The sequence below is a fragment of the Epinephelus fuscoguttatus genome, linkage group LG3, assembly GCF_011397635.1.
Source record: "Epinephelus fuscoguttatus linkage group LG3, E.fuscoguttatus.final_Chr_v1".
NCBI lineage: Eukaryota > Metazoa > Chordata > Actinopteri > Perciformes > Serranidae > Epinephelus > Epinephelus fuscoguttatus.
This window is the reverse complement of record NC_064754.1, coordinates 26,165,626-26,182,194: the sequence shown is the minus strand read 5'-3', so window position 1 is coordinate 26,182,194 and position 16,569 is coordinate 26,165,626. Positions and strand designations below refer to the sequence as shown.

Sequence of the window (16,569 nt, the reverse complement as noted above, 5' to 3'; positions counted from 1 at the left end):
GGGGTTTGAAGCCCCCAACTTTCTTGCTGTGAGGCGACAATGCCAACCACTGCAACACCATGCCACCCAGTACACAGGCTGAAGTCGTACAATGCTGCAAGGGTAATGCCAGGATGTTGCTCCTTGGAGACGAGCACCCCTTAACGAGCTAATGACCCAGAGGAAGAGGTGGATATCTATATGAGAGCGGTCAGTTCAACATCTGCCCAGTTAGCATGAGCTAACATAGGTGCAGCGGCTAACATCCAACAACGAGCCGTTTAACTGTCCCATCAAACTCAAACCGACACCAAACAAATGTTAAACCCATTAGGTAACGTTAGCTGTGTGATGCTAATGGTTAGCCCCATCACTGTGTGTGTGCAGGATGGGCGAACTTTCAATGTCCCTGGCGAGGAGCTCAGAGAGGAAAAGCGAGCCAGAGCAGGGAAAGGAGGTGCTAAACAACGTGCTACACGCAGCTCTGTAGCAAAGTCATCAACACTCGCGCTTATCAGTTAATGGTCAGTGGTTGGTAAACAAGGTTTGGCTATCCGTCAGCAAAAAAAAACAAACAAAAAAAACCATTCTAAATCAGCAACCCTAATCGTGATCATATTTCAGTTAATATACAGCCCTAATTTTTGTCCTCATGTGTAGGCCAGTATTTGCTCCATAGCACCTCTACTGGCCAAAAACTCCACAGGCTACCTTTAATCTGTGAAGAATGAAATTATTTGTACTCCGAAAATCAGTCAGGAGTCCAACCAGTTGTTCCTGTTGTTCAAAGTTGCCCTCACAGGTTCCCTGGGACAGCGGGCCAGAGAGCCGTCGCTCCAGCTGGACCAGCATTGGCCGAGCCCCCAGCCTCCACAGGAAGAGCCAGTCAGGAGAGATGGAGTCCCTGCTGTCTGACACGCACACAAGCTCCAACCACAGCAGCAGGGAGCAGTCTCTGGACCAGCCGGAGTACCTGCAGGTGCCAGTGCTCCACCCGCCCGACTGCAACGGCACCACCTTTCACCTCCCTGACCACTGCTACGACGACGCTCCTTTGACCTCGCACTGCCACGGCGATCAGGAGGATGAAGAGCCTGAGGAGGTGCAGCTCTCCGCATTCATGTTATTCATTTAAATATAGATGTTGAAGTGGTTCATGATAAAGTCACAAAGAAAAGGCGTTTTGATGGTGTCCCGCTTCAGTTATTCCCAGTTAATAAAAGAACGTGCTTCGGCGTGTTCAAAAGTTCAAAAACTTGATGCTAATTATGTTGCGAAGGCATAAATTCCAACCTTATTACCCTTGGACACTTTGAAAATATTTAATTAGCTGAATTTAAATTATAAGCAGTGTGGAGGAAATATTGGGAACATTGTTTGAAAAACCTGTGCTGAGTTGGAATTTTTATGTTCTGGTACAACATGAGGTCACGACTACAATTCACTGTTTCTACCGAGTAAATTAAAGTCAGTTTCATTTCGAATTATAACATGACCACTGCATGAGTTCGGTCATCTAATGAGTGAACATAATGATATAGAAAATGAACTAACAATGACAACAAAAGAAGTTATTATCACGTAGTCTTATGCAAATGTGTGTGTGTGTTCCCTTCAGAGTTTATGTAAGAAGCTGAAGAAGATGCTGGAGCCATATGAGCCTCAGTGGTGCCTGGAGCATGAAGAGTGGTCTCTCTATCTGTTCGCTCCACACAACCGGTAAAAACACACACACACACACACACACACACACACACACACACACACACACTATACACACACACAGTGCCCCTGATATCCTCCTGAGTGTCCTAGGTGCCTTAAAGCACAGCATGTGTGAAAATTCACAGTTGAAGTGTGAAGGTTGCAGCCAAGTCTCAGTAATACACTGTTCACTTTATTATCAATTAAAGCTGGCAGAGTGAAAACAAACACATTTTGTGGACATGGCAGCGATGGAGGTGATGTTTGTTTAGCACAAACAGGACGAGCTAATTTAGTTCCTTGTCTGTTTCTCTCTACAGGCTCAGGTTGTGGTGTCAGAGGGTCATAGGTCACAAGATGTTTGATCACGTCATCCTCCTCTTCATCTTCCTGAACTGTATTACGATTGCACTGGAGAGACCCGACATACAGCCCAACAGCATGGTAACACGCACGTTTTTCGTCTTCTTTGTGTTTTTAAATGTGACATTAATGCATTTCTATTTCTTATGTAAATCACTATATCTGAGAGCTGCATCACAAATATACTTCCCTCATCTTAAAGGGACAGATCAGCAAAAAATCAAAACTACATATTTTCCCTCTTATCTGTAGTGCTGTTTATCAGTCTAGATTGTTTTGGTGTGAGTTACAGAGTGTTGGAGATATCAGCTGTAGAGATGTCAGCCTTCTCTCCAATATAATGGAACTAGATGGCACTCAGCTTGTGGTGCTCAAAGTGCCAAAAAATACATTTATAAAAACTCAACAGCAATGTCTCTTTCCAGAAATCATGACCCAGTTACTAAAGATAATCCACAGACCTTGTTGTGAGCAGTTTTATGTCGGAACTATTTTCTTGCTACTGAACTACACATGCCAACCATATCACGGAGCAGATGGAAGCTTGTATGTAGTCATGGACGAGAGGCTTGTGCTTGCAAACATTAATGGCGTCCTCTTTGGCTGAGCTTTAACCACAGAAATAAAATACTTTTGTCACAGACATATACTTTCATATATTAATATACACTTATATATCCTACCAAAATACTACTATTATTATTATAATGTTATTGCTAAAAATTAATGTTATTGTAGCTATTATCATTACTGTTTGCCCTGCATCTCCCTCTGTCTCTCTCGGTCTCATTTTCTCTCTCTGTCTCTGTCTTTATGTATCATTTTCTCATATGGATCACTGTAAATTTATTATGTTGATCTGTCCTGTACGACATCTATTGTACGTCTGTCTGACCTGGCAGAGGGATCCTTCCTCAATTGCTCTTCCTGAGGTTTCTACCATTTTTTTTTTCCTGTTAAAGGGTTTTTTGGTGAGTTTTTCCTTATCCTCTGTGAGGATCTAAGGACAGAAGCATATTCTTAGGCTATAAAGCCCTCTGAGGCAAACTGATTTGTGATATTGGGCTTTATGAATAAGATTGTATTGAACTGACATTGCCATTCAAATCAGCAGAGCAGGATGGCTAAGAGCGGCAGATGCTGGCTAACTTCCCTATAAGTTTCCATATAAGCAAACCAACTTATGGCAAGACGTGAAGAAAAAGTGCAAGCTGCTGCTCAGCCAGCAGCTGGGAGGCAGAATCTATGGTCTCAAACTATCCGTCCATCCGTTTTCGTGACCGCTTCTCCTCTTGAGGGCCGTGGGGGGGCTGGAGCCTATCCCAGCTGACATTGGGCGAGAGGCAGACACACCCTGGACAGGTCAACAGACTGTCGCAGGGCTAACACATAGAGCTAGTTTGTGTTAAATACTTTACAGCCCCACTGACGTGTGTTGTCATCATAACAAACTAACAACAATTGCCATTTTCTTCTGAGCTAGTCAAATGACCACGGAAAACAGCTCAATGTCCTTTCTGCTTGTTTTATTTCTATGGCTGTGACATATGTTAGCTCAGTGGTGCTAGGTGAGCTAGCAGTAGATGCATGCTTCCCTCTGCGCAGTGATATGGTTAGTGGGTGTAGTTCAAAAGAAAGAAAATAGTTCCTACATGAAACTGCTCACAACAAAGTCTGTGGATTATCATGAGCACCACAAGCTGAGTGCCATCTAGTTGCATTATATTTAGAAAAGGGGAGACATCTCTATGACCAGTATCTCCAACATTCAGCAACTCACACCAAAACAATGTACATCGATAAATAGCACTACAGGTAAGAGGAAAAATATGTATATTTGATTTTGTGGTGAACTGTCCCTTTAAGTTCAATGTGATTCTAACCTTGACCATAACATCCAGTCTAAACCTAAAACATTCCTGTAAAGACGTGAGGACTGGCCGCGCTGTCAAGGCTTCAAATTCGATATCAGTCCTCACAAAGATAGAAGTACGAGATCACACACACACAACACAAGCTGTCAATTACAGAGTAGTTCATTTGCTTGCCGCTGATGTAACAGCGGTTTGGGAGTCATTATAAGAACACGTGCTGTTCTCAGTATGTTTTTATTATGTTTCTACTACAATCGTAATGGATTTTTTTTCCCAGCTCATTATGTAACACGTTGCAGTTAGAGTCCAGAATCAAAGCTAAAGCTACTGGGACACGAAACCCTTAAATTGACAAATGTGCTTCTCTGTGTGTGTCGGTGCGCACTCACACATGTGTGTGTGTGTGTGTGTGTGTGTGTGACAGGAGCGGGTGTTCCTCAGTGTGTCCAATTACATCTTCACTGTGATCTTCGTGGGTGAAATGATGATCAAGGTAACCATAACAAGACACGTTTCCTGAACGAGCACTTCAATCCAAAGTCATTTTCTCGTCTTACTTATAAAAGGGCAATTTTCTTCCTGGGTGGGGATCAGAATTGCTTTCAAACTCATTTTACATCTCATATTAATTTATTATTTCAGTAATTTTGCTGGATCTGTGTGTGCCTGTGTGTGTGTGTCAAGGTGATCGCTATGGGCCTGTACTTTGGGCATGGTGTGTACCTGCAGAGCAGCTGGAACATCTTAGACGGACTGCTGGTGTTTGTGTCGCTCGTGGACATCCTGGTGTCCATGGCATCAACAGGAGGTAATCGAATCTTTGGCATCCTGCGTGTGCTTCGTCTCCTCCGCACACTTCGACCACTCAGGTGAGAGTATGGGAGATTTTCTCTTGTGTTTACTCCATTAATATTTAGTTTACTTGTGTAGCATGTGCGTGACTGTGTGTGTGTCGCAGGGTGATAAGTCGGGCTCCTGGTTTAAAACTGGTGGTGGAGACTCTGATCACATCTCTCAGGCCCATCGGGAACATCGTCCTCATCTGCTGTGCTTTTTTCATCGTGTTTGGAATTCTGGGAGTCCAGGTAAACATTTATACTGTCGAGTCCCTGTTCACCCGCTGTCAGCTGAAGATAAGCCTCATTATTTTAGGGATTTTTCCGCATTGAAAAATACTCAGTTTAAACTTACTTTCACCCGGTTTTATATGCCCAAACATCCAAAGCTTGTTGTCTTTTCTGCTGCAAGAAGACACTGATCACCGTGGTTTAAAATTAACGAGGCACATCTCCGAAAATGCTTCAGGTAATAAAAAGCGGAGAGGAAAAATTGGGAGGAAATGCAAATGAGCTGCTGATTATGCACCAGAGTCCCTGGAAGTAATTAAAAATACAATGGTTCAAGTACGGAGGGATTGTGCTGAAAAAGTATTTTTTAAATTGGATTTTCACCTGGATTTCTATGCTTTTAATTAATAATGAATTAATCTGGTTATTTATTTATTTCAGCCCATTTTTATCAGTTTTTAATATTCAGAATAAACTGATGAATTACGTTTTTTAAATAAAAACGTACCCAGTTGTCCAGGATATAAAAAGAAGGCTCTTGGGTCCCAAAGTAAATTTCAGAGGTCTTAAATAATCAAAGCTGTTTTCTGTAACAAGAAAATGTGTTTCATCATTTCTTTTGACAAGGAAGTGCTGTTTATTTGTTGTGACTTACTGAATAGATTCATCTCTTCAGGATTCAAAATCCCTCAAAGATCCTGCTCAGCATGATTCTTGCACTTCTTTGCGGGTTGCACCCACATGGCTGAATGCACTCACTGTAAGTCGCTTTGGATAAAAGTGTCAGCTAAATCAATTTAATGCAAATTACTTTAAAGGAGAAAATCTGTGAGGGAAAAATGCTCTTTGGTTGAGCTACTTGTAACTCACATCCACATTGCTTCATTTTTAGGGGTCACAAGTAAAGCTGGGTGTTGGTAGTTGATGCTTTTAAAGTATCAAACAAAATAACTTAGAACCAAATAGTAATGAAGCTTCTCCAGTCAAACGATATCTGCATTCATCACTGTCCTTCTATTTAATATGACGTGTGATTTTCCCTCTACAGCAGCAGCTACAACCCATACACTTATATGTATGGCTGTACTACACAGAGTATTTTCATTCACATGATGGGTATCGAATGACGTAGAAACAAAAGGTATTAAATGAAATACTCAGTTGGTATTGGTATCACTTTAAGGATACTGGTGTTCGCACTGGTATTCTGATATTTTAAACAGTACTCAGCCCTAATCACAAGCCAAAAATGTTTTTAAAATATTAATTTCAATGGTATTTTGGCACTTAACTCGTTCAATGTAAAGGGTTTCTGTAAACTCTCCTCCTCTACAGTATTTCCACGTTTCCACTTTTACAAATATTCCTGCAAATATTCAAATGAATGCTTGCACAGGAAATGATGCTTGATGAATGCTGGAGCTAATATTAACACGCAGGCATATATTTCTCAAATGCACGCTTCCACTGAATCATCTTGTAATGAGAACACTCCATGCTGGAGTGTGTGATGACTGTGAAGCAGGCTGGACCAGATGGTTTTAGACTCCCTGACGAAGGCTTGATGCCAAGCTCGTTTTTTACGTCTCACATGACCATTAAAAAAAAACAACATTTTACTAGTATAAAAGAGTGGAGCTTGGAGTTTTCCCTGTGATTTTTTGTCTGCATATATCCTCAAGCAAACTCAATTTGAGTCCAGGAAGTGCCCCTACCCAGATATTTTTTGGACCAGATGGAGCTTGGTTATCTTAGCCGCCACATACAGTAGGCCTGTAGGTGCTTGCTGAGTAGTTTACTGTACTGCATCAACCTTATCTCGCTCTTTGAGGCTTTGTTTGTGTTACCTTGAGGATACAGTGTTCTTGTGTTTGTTTAACTGAGTGCGCACATCTGTCTCTGAATGCAGCTGTTCAAAGGGAAGTTTTTCCACTGTGACGGACGCGATGTGAGCAACATCACCAATAAAACCCAGTGTCTGGAGGCAGGATACCGCTGGGTTCGACGGAAATACAACTTTGACAACCTGGGACAGGTTTGTCACACACATGTACACCCACCCGCACACACACACAAAGGCCTGACGCCTGCTTTTACAAAGTGATTGACAGCATGTCACTGATTCCTATGTGTCTCACTCTTCCAGGCGCTGATGTCACTGTTTGTGCTGTCATGTAAAGACGGCTGGGTCAGCATCATGTATGACGGTCTGGATGCTGTCGCAGTGGACCAGCAGGTGAGCACACACACACACGCGCGTGAGCGCACACACACACACACACACACACACATAGAAAGGAAGAGAGATGTTGTGTGAAGTTAAAAATGAATATAAGGGAGATGTACAAACCATTCAGCTGGTGTATATTGTATTTCACTGTGTTGTGGTTCTGTTTCGTGTCAGTCTCAGGCACCATTTGGTCTTGTTTGTTTGTTTCAAGCAGAGAGGGGAAACATTTCAGGAGAAAGGGGAGGTGTAGGGAAGAAAAAGGCAGATGGATAAATAGATTTGACTTGACAGTGCTTGCAGTTTCAGTGCTGACTCAGGATTTAAATTGTCCTCTTGTTTATGCTCTATCCTCTTCTTCCTCTCCACCATCCTCACCCTCTTTCGTCACTCCTTTGGTCCTCCTCTTTTTTGCTTTTTGTCCCCATGCTACCTCTCCTTCTCCTCCACCTCCTCCTCCTCCTCATCTCTTGTTCCATTTTCTCTCTCTGTGTCTCTCTGCAGCCAATAAGAAACAACAACCCTTGGATGCTGCTGTTTTTCATCTCTTTCCTCCTCATCGTCAGCTTCTTTGTGCTCAACATGTTTGTGGGCGTGGTGGTGGAGAACTTTCACAAGTGTCGCCAGCAGCAGGAGGAGGAGGAGGCGCGGCTGAGGGAAGAGAAACGTCAGAGACGACTGGAGAAGAGGAGGAGAAGTGAGATAATGGAAGGGGAAGGGGAGGAGAGGGAATGAGGGGGAACAAGAGATATATGGTATATGGCCAAAAGTGTATAGACACCTAAACATTATGACCATTTATGATCATTAATATGTCATTCCCAAACCATGGGCATTAGTAATAATAATAATAATAATAATAATAATAACTAATAACAAAAATAACTTTACATCTATAGCACCTCTCAAAACAAAGTAACAAAGTACATTATTATAAAACAAAACTTAATTCTACAGAAACAGCTCTTCTTAGAGTCACTGGTGACATTACGATGGCTGCAGATAATAGGAAATGCACTATACTGGTGTTACTCAACCTCTGTTCTGCTTTCAACACTATCAATTAAGGTATCCTTTTAAATTAAATAGTTTCTGTGCATCAGTTTATGTCTGATACAGCGCTTCTGTCTTGAGGTGTCCCACAGGGTTCTGTTGTGGGTCCAGTGCTGTTCACGCTATACATGCAGCCTCTTGGGCAGATAATTACCCGTTATCTCTTATAATCTTTATGCTGATGACATCCAGTTTTTTTGCTCTGTTCTTTGGCCTGGTTTGGAATTAACAGAATGTTTTGAAAAAGTTTTTAATTTACATTGTTTTGGCCATTGTTTAAAATGTGTTCAAAATCCAGAAACATGTCTAACGTTGAGTGAAATACTTTCTTGTATTACTGATTCAACATCTAGCCCTGCGATGCACAACTGTTAAGACGTCACCAGTATCACTCAATACACATTGGCCTTTGCAGCTAGCTCAGGGTAGAAATATCTAATGAGGAAGTAAAGTTAGCAAGTGCTAGCAGTTTACTGCAGATGACTGGGAGGTGTGTGTTTAATAATGTATGGCTTTCAAACAACAAATATAATCCACAGCACATGAGCGAGGCAGGCTCTAGCCATGCTGGATGTAGACTCTGCACCAAAATGTTTGATATTTGCAATATTGGGTGAGGAGCTCTGGTCAGCCATGCTACAGGAAAAAACAACCAAAAGAGTGCCAGTCTGTCTGCTGTATGTGAAAATATAAAGACACTCCACACCATTTTCTCTTCTACATTTTTGTTACAATGCCTGTGTAAGGGCACAGAGCACGCTACAGAGTAAGAGCCTCGCTAGTGCGCCCCATGATCGCTGTATCGGCCTACCTATTTTAAACGACTGAATGGGGTAAAATATTATGGAAAAGCTTTGGTAAAAATGTGAACCCTGTCTTTTAAACCCCATGATTTGAACATTCACAGTAAGACTATTGTAATGCTCTTTTTACCTGGATGAATCATACTCCACTGAACCGTCTTTAAACTGTAAAAATGCAGCTGCTCAGCTCTAAGTTACAAGAAATCACATATCACACTAATTTTATCCTCTCTTTACTGGCTTCTTATTAAATTTTGTATTCATTTTAAACTACTGGTGCTAACTTTTAGAGCCCTGCAAGGTCCAACTCTCCAGAATATTGCCAACCTCCTCCATCTTTATACGCCAAATGAGGCTCTTAGATCGTCTGAGCTAAAGTTACTGGATGTCCCTCAAACCCACCGTAACTCAAGGTGACCATACTTTTCAAGCTGTTGGCCCCAATCTTTGGAATGCTCTTCCCTTATCATTGCAATCCTTGGACTTGTTTGATATTTTATTAAACAACTTAAATTGTTTTTATTCACACAGGTTTTTTGGTTGGTCTATCCAAATAGCTAATAACCTGTTCATTTGTCTCTGTCTTTTATCATTTGCTGCGGCTGTGTTTTATCTTGTCAGCCCTGTGCTGTGGATTGTTGCTATCTGTATTTTTTTTTTTGATTGCTTTTTAATGTACAATTTGTTTTTAATGTTAAGCACTTTGTGATTTTGTATCTGTGCCAAAAAACAAACTTGCTTACTTTCTTACTAAAAATCATGTACGAGATATAAAACAGGATTGAACAGACTGCTATCACAGCCTCCACTCTTCTAATAATGCTTCCCACGAGATCTTGAAACCTGGCTGCAGGTTATTTGCTTCCGTTCAGCTACAAGAGCATTACTCCCAGTGTCCAGTTCAATCTGGCTGTGTCTTAGCTGCCAAAGATGCTCTGCTCCAATTCAAACCAATGTCCACTGGGCCCATGACTACAGCATCTCACTTGCAGTTTTTCTTGTTTGTTTATGTCACTTCTCCTTCAACGGCTATGAAGGAAGAGAAGGAATATTGTTGTTCTCCTTCTACACAAACTAACGATAAGACAACATGGTGTTTTTAGAATTTAAAACAAAATTAAAACAGGTTTCAAGTCAAACTGCTCTAAACAATATCGAAAATGTGGCTGCTGAATAACAATGTTAAGACTCTCCATATTTGAAATGCTTCCAATGGACATTTGACACGTAACGGAGCTCTTGTGCCACCAGAATTAATTGCAGCTTCATCCAGTGGACATCCAGGATTAGTGAGGCCTGGCACTGATGTTTGGTGATAAGGCCTGGCTCTCAGTTGGTGTTCCAGTTCATCCCAGAGTGGGAAAACCATTTCTTCATGGTCATTGCTTTGTGCACCCGGACATTGTTCTGTTGAAATAGGAAAGGGACTTCCCCAAACTGTTGCCCTCAAAGCCTGAAGCACACTATTGTATAAACTGTCATTGTATGCTGTAGCATTAATATTTCCTTAAGAGGCTGAGCTCAAACCAGGAAAACATCTCTAGACCAATCAAACACGAGACAGGAGCGTCCACATACTTCTGGCCATATATTGTAAATGTACTACGACATGCCCACACGATAAACCTCTCTTTCCCATATACATACTGTATGAGTACATGCATAATTTCTGCCCATATTATGCTCAGATACACACTTCTACCGCACACACACACACACACACACACACACACACACACACACTTTCTCCCTCTTGCTCTCTACCTCATTTCTGTCTCGCTCCATCCTTCTCTCTCTGCAGTGTAATCTCTAGTAGTGCTTTCCTCTTTGTCAGTTAACTGTCTGGCAGCAGACAGCAAGGGTTTCTGCCCAAAGACACCTTGAGGTGCCATGCAGTGTGTGTGTGTGCGTGATGGATAGGATTGAATTCCTGAGGTGGCACTTTTAGTCGACACACACATACACATACACTTACGCACACCAACACACTCGTGCGCACAACAGTGCGCCACTTGGCATCCACTTCATCAGTGACTTCATAGCCCATATCATATTTTTCTTTCAGAAGCATTTTAATGACAGTGTGTGTGTGTGTGTGTGTGTGTGTGTGTGTGTGTGTGTGTGTGTGTGTAACGCAGGGGCCCAGGAGAAGCCTTATTACGCTGACTACTCCCCATTGCGTCGATCTATCCACACCGTATGCACCAGCCACTACCTGGATCTCTTCATCACCATCATCATATTCACAAACCTCCTCACCATGAGCATGGAGCACTACAACCAGCCTCAGGTAACCATGGCAACACTTTCTATCACCTGCCCTAGAACCATAGTAATGAAGCGGTATGCGGTGGTACAGTACAGCCACAGTGGGTTTTTGATGTGTGCGCCTGTGTCTGTGTGTCCCGCAGTACCTCGAGGAGATACTGAAGTACTGCAATTACGTCTTCACAGTGGTTTTTGTCATCGAGGCCATTCTCAAACTCATCGCATTTGGCCTGCGCCGCTTTTTCAAAGAGAGGTATTCAAGCTCTCACATCAATGCAAAGACACTCACAAACACAAAGCTTTATCCTGAAAGAAGCTGAAATCGTTTGTGTGTGTGTGTGTGTGTGTGTGTGTGTCTATGTCTGTGTGTCTGTGACTGTGTGTGTATGTGTGTAAAGATGGAACCAGTTGGACCTTGCCATCGTGTTGCTGTCCATCATGGGAATCACACTAGAAGAAATAGAAATGAATGCTTCCCTCCCCATCAACCCCACCATCATACGCATCATGCGAGTCCTGAGGATAACAAGAGGTACACAAACACACAGTGACACACACACACAAAAAACACACACACACACACACAAACACAGTGATATGTGGCTGATAAGAGCTGACACGTTACGATGTTTCAGTGCTGAAGCTGTTGAAGATGGCTACAGGAATGAGAGCTCTGTTGGACACAGTGATGCAAGCTCTGCCTCAGGTAAGAGGCAGCACTGATGCTGTGAAATGTAACATGTCTCTTTAACTGAGAGCCTGGTTTCCAGATCTGAAGAACTGCAGACAGCTTGTTTTATTCAGTGATTCATCAGGGCTGGCACTGACTGCCCCCCACAGGATTTACTAACATTCCCCCAGCAGACACCAAATAACTACCAAAACAAGCATGACGACATCCTCGTGTTTGGCTAAAGGCTAATGGCTGATCCTTAAATGTGTCAGTGTGGCTGATGAATGGACAGTTCAGTCATAACTTTATGGCACATAACTTCACAGCTGCTTTGGTGCGATTGTTTTGCTGCTGGGTATCTGTGAGAAGATAAAATATGAACCAAAAAGTCCAGTCTGAAAGCTTATCATCACAAAGACACCACACAGCAATTTATTCCCTTTTGAGGCAGGATTGTAAAAGTCTGTCAAGTTGTCACAGCCGCAGTATTTTTCCTCCTGTTTTTCATTGCTTGTGAGGTGAAGAGTAAAATTAGCCAAATATTCTACTAGATGCGGACAACTGCACATATCTGATTGGCCGGAGCAGAGGATTTCCAGGTGACATTGCGCTGCGATGCGGCAAAAGTGATTTATGAGCCTTGATTCACGGGGGGTTTTTTTTGGCTGGAGCTCTCCACAATGGCACCTGTCTCATTCAGGATGCTGCGTTTTTTTTGGACACAGTGCTATTGTTAGTCTAAACGAGACATTCACAAGCAAAGAGCGTCCACTGAGATGCGCCTGTAAATGTCTGTAGACAGGGATGCAGGTGGCCCTGGATAGCAATGTCAGTTTGTTGGTCCACCACTAAAATACCTAAGATATTAAATAGATTATCATGAAATTTGGTACAGATATTCATGGCCCCAAGAGGATAACCCCCCCCCCCCCGACTTTTCCTCTAGTGCCACCATGAGGTTTGATATTTGTCCACAACTATTCAGTGGACTGTCATGGAAACAGCGCCACGCTTCTGTGACCCCTTAAAAGTACAGTGCGTAGGATTTAGAGGATTTAGAGAGATATTGGCAGAAATGGAATGTTTTCTTTAGTTTATAATCACCAGAAACTAAGAACTGTGTTTTTGCTACCTTAAAATGAGCCGTTTGTATCTCTATAAGGTGTGGGATAGTATCAGAATAGTAAGTGCATTAAGCATATTTCAATTGTTTATGTTGTTTGTGAGCTTATTAGCTTGTACCTGACAGTGGCGACATTAAAGTTATACTATGCAAGATTTTCCTAAAAAACAATGTATAGACTCCAGTGGAGGCTGCTGGTCTTTCAAACAAGGGAAGCTCACTTTAAGTTTACATCATAAAATTTGTCATATTGTAGCGAGGCAGTAAATTATAGAAGGAACATAGATGCCATGCCATAGAACCACAGCAAAACACACCTCAAAGATTTTCAGATGGGTTTGAAAATGAGCTATATCGCTTATGGAAAATAAGGAACTCCGGACAGCACTGTGTCCGAAGACTCCACTCACAAATATCCGCATGGGACTGAGCTCAAAATGCGAAGCGCTGTCAATCACAAAGGGGTTCAGCCTTTTAGACAATTCCTCCAATCATCATGCATACACCGAGCCTCTTCTCCCGCCTACCGCTCCATTAGGTCCCAGGGAAGCTGAGCCTCCCTGGAAGTGACGATTTTGTCGCGTTTATCCAATGACCGTCTTGCTTTGCTGCATGAAAAAAACCTGCTCAGTGCTGTCTCATAGGAATGCTTGGAGGCTCTGCGTCCACCGTGCTGACATGAGAACGTATGACAGGGAGGTCGCGTTTGAAAACTGGTGATAAACAGTTGATGTTTGAACATCATAGTCATGATGTTAAACGCATCCTAGCACATGTTTAATGCAATGTAAATTCTTATTTTAATGTAAATTCAGTAGTGTATATTTGACCATTTCTTCTATGAAATTTTAGGGGAAGTTCAGCCTCCCTTGTTCTCTCAAGGCGGCGTCATTGACACGAGTCAAGTGCCGCCCCCAACACACACAAAAAGCGTCACGCTGCAGGGCGTCAACTGGATTTCTATTGCACACTCCAGTCCGCTAGGCTGGAAAAATAGGACAATAGCGTAAAGTGCCACGGACGCGCGTCGAGCCACCGCCGGTGTGGGCTTGTAAATAGAAAATAATGGGGGCGGCTGTTTTGATGCGTGTCGTACGCCGCCAGTGTGTTTTGGCCTTCAGAGCAATCGCCCCTGATAGACTCATCCAGAAGTAATCCCTCTCAATCATCACTGATGACCCACTATAAGAGTGGTGATGCATTTTTTCTGCAGAGACTCTGCTTTCTGCCTGTTTTCTCATTTTCTTCATCTTCTCTTTTCTGTGTTCGGGATGTTTATGGGCGTGTACGCCCGCAGCGTTCAAGTGAGGTCAGGGGTCAGGTGCTAAACCGTAAGCAGCAGGCATCCAAGAGAAACACAGCATTGGCAAAATGCAAATATAGTGAGGCAAAAGGCCAAGTGAATTCAGGGTTGACTTTTACTTTCACCTTCGCTGGCAAGTGTTTCCAAACATTAACCAACCGTCCTGTATAGTGTACCTTTAATAGTTGTGAAATATGCAATAATATCTGCTATAATGCTACAGTGTGTCAAATTGGTCCGGTTTACATCCAAAAACTGCACATTCTACTATGTTTACTGTCAAAACTTTCACTATGCTAATGCTAACTGTGCTCTCTGTTATGACAAGTCCGCTCTGCGCTGGAGGTTTCAGGTTTCTTTGCTGGTGTGTCCAAGATTGTTCCCTTGTCGATATGAGTCTCCCTTATTAGACAGTGACTGGCTTTCGTATTTGTCACATACCTAATCTGATTTGCTCCGCGTACATTTGAATATCAGATTTTAGGGAAGTGCACAGAGATCGCCCCTCTTCAGTAGAGAAAAATGAAAACACCTCTCTGGTGACAAACTTTACACACATACAAGTTGGTATAGTCAAGGTCATTCATTTAAGGGGACATAAACATAAGACAAGCACATTATTGAGTGAAGGGGGACATGCCCATCAACCTCATCTGTGTGAGCATGCTGACACACCAAACTGAGACAGTGAGCATGATAAACATTACCACTAAACATCAGTGTGAGTGCACTGAGTGTATTAGCATATTGAAATTAGCATTTAACTCAAAGCACTTAGACTTAAGCTCTTAGACTTGTTTGAATATGAAATGTGTGAATAGCGAACAGTGAACTTGGAAGATGCACTCTGATGTGGGGGAAGCCTTCAGGAAATTACCACAGCTCCTGCACTCAGGGGACCTTACCAGAGTGGGTCGTGCTGCACAACAAATGAGAACAGGTATGCAGGTCAAGTAGACATTTATAAACTGTGGTGTGTGCTGTTGAAAAATTGCTAAATTATATACCTGTTTTGTTCCTCTCAAAATGGGTGTTTCTAAAATCATAGCACGCAGAGCTTCACGCTGTCACTCCTGGATCCTATGTATGTCTATGCATTAGTGCAGCCAAATGCCCATGATCCTTCACTGCCTTGCCACATGCAAACAATGCCAACTGTCTTTGAAGTGACAGATCACTGCTGGGGACTGAACCCAGGTCAGCGGTGTCCGCGTGCACTTCATCAATAGGTTAATCTGTCATCTAATCTGACATCTCGCACCATGGGGGAAGGCAAGCCACAGCCCTGACAATTGCTTTGTAGTTAGAATAAACAGGCGAGTCTGCGGTTTATGAGGACTGGATCCAGGCTGTGAAACTAAAATCTGAGATATGAGTCACCTCCAGGTTATCATGATGGCTCCTAATGTGTTCCTGAGATGTAGTTAGCTGCAATGCAATAAGGCTTAGCAGTCTCTGTCTACGGGCTCTCTCTATCTGTTTGCATGTTTGCGTCTCTCTCGATGTATACTGTACATGTCTTTTTTTCTGTGTATCATACACTGTATATATCTGTGTGTGCGTGTAATGTGTCTGTCTAGGTGGGGAATCTGGGTCTGCTCTTCATGTTGCTGTTCTTCATCTATGCAGCTCTGGGAGTTGAGCTCTTTGGAAAACTGGGTTAGTGTGTGCGTGCATGCGTGTGTGTGCGTGCATGCATGTGCGTGTGTGTGGGCACGTGAGTGTGTGCATGCATATAAATCGGACGCACAGATGTGAGTGTGTGTGTGTGTGTGTGTGTGAGCGTATGCCTCAGCTGACTCTGGTGAGATACCCGTGGATTATGTAACATGCATAAATTTTGTTGTTACATACATTAATTATGTCAATTTAGAATCAGTGTTCTACTGAGTGCTCTAATCCACACACAGTTCTCTTTCTTCTCTCCCCTCTCCTTTCTCTCTCGCTCCACGGCCTCTTATACTCTTTTTCCTCTTTTCATCCTCTTTCAGAGTGTTCAGACGAGAACCCATGTGAGGGTCTTAGTCGCCACGCTACCTTTGACAACTTCGGCATGGCTTTCCTCACACTCTTCAGGGTGTCGACCGGGGACAACTGGAATGGGATTATGAAGGTTATTTCTCTTCCTCTCG

At 42.7% G+C, this 16,569-nt stretch overlaps 2 protein-coding genes across 3 annotated transcripts in view; one reads left to right on the top strand and one right to left on the bottom strand.

Annotated features, from left to right (window-relative positions):
- The window catches only part of pdia2 (protein disulfide isomerase family A, member 2), a 177,197-nt gene that overhangs the window by 113,639 nt on the left and 46,989 nt on the right, over positions 1 to 16,569 (bottom strand). The window lies entirely within an intron of this gene.
- The window catches only part of LOC125885728 (voltage-dependent T-type calcium channel subunit alpha-1I-like), a 67,271-nt gene that overhangs the window by 44,183 nt on the left and 6,519 nt on the right, over positions 1 to 16,569 (top strand). The window contains exons 17-31 of the mRNA XM_049571461.1: positions 770 to 1,081; positions 1,598 to 1,698; positions 2,004 to 2,127; positions 4,345 to 4,413; positions 4,605 to 4,789; positions 4,879 to 5,005; positions 6,897 to 7,022; positions 7,134 to 7,223; positions 7,719 to 7,911; positions 11,209 to 11,360; positions 11,482 to 11,591; positions 11,737 to 11,870; positions 11,974 to 12,044; positions 16,018 to 16,096; positions 16,429 to 16,550. Coding sequence (XP_049427418.1) covers positions 770 to 1,081; positions 1,598 to 1,698; positions 2,004 to 2,127; positions 4,345 to 4,413; positions 4,605 to 4,789; positions 4,879 to 5,005; positions 6,897 to 7,022; positions 7,134 to 7,223; positions 7,719 to 7,911; positions 11,209 to 11,360; positions 11,482 to 11,591; positions 11,737 to 11,870; positions 11,974 to 12,044; positions 16,018 to 16,096; positions 16,429 to 16,550 — 1,995 coding nt within the window. The remainder of the gene's footprint in view (positions 1 to 769; positions 1,082 to 1,597; positions 1,699 to 2,003; positions 2,128 to 4,344; positions 4,414 to 4,604; positions 4,790 to 4,878; positions 5,006 to 6,896; positions 7,023 to 7,133; positions 7,224 to 7,718; positions 7,912 to 11,208; positions 11,361 to 11,481; positions 11,592 to 11,736; positions 11,871 to 11,973; positions 12,045 to 16,017; positions 16,097 to 16,428; positions 16,551 to 16,569) is intronic.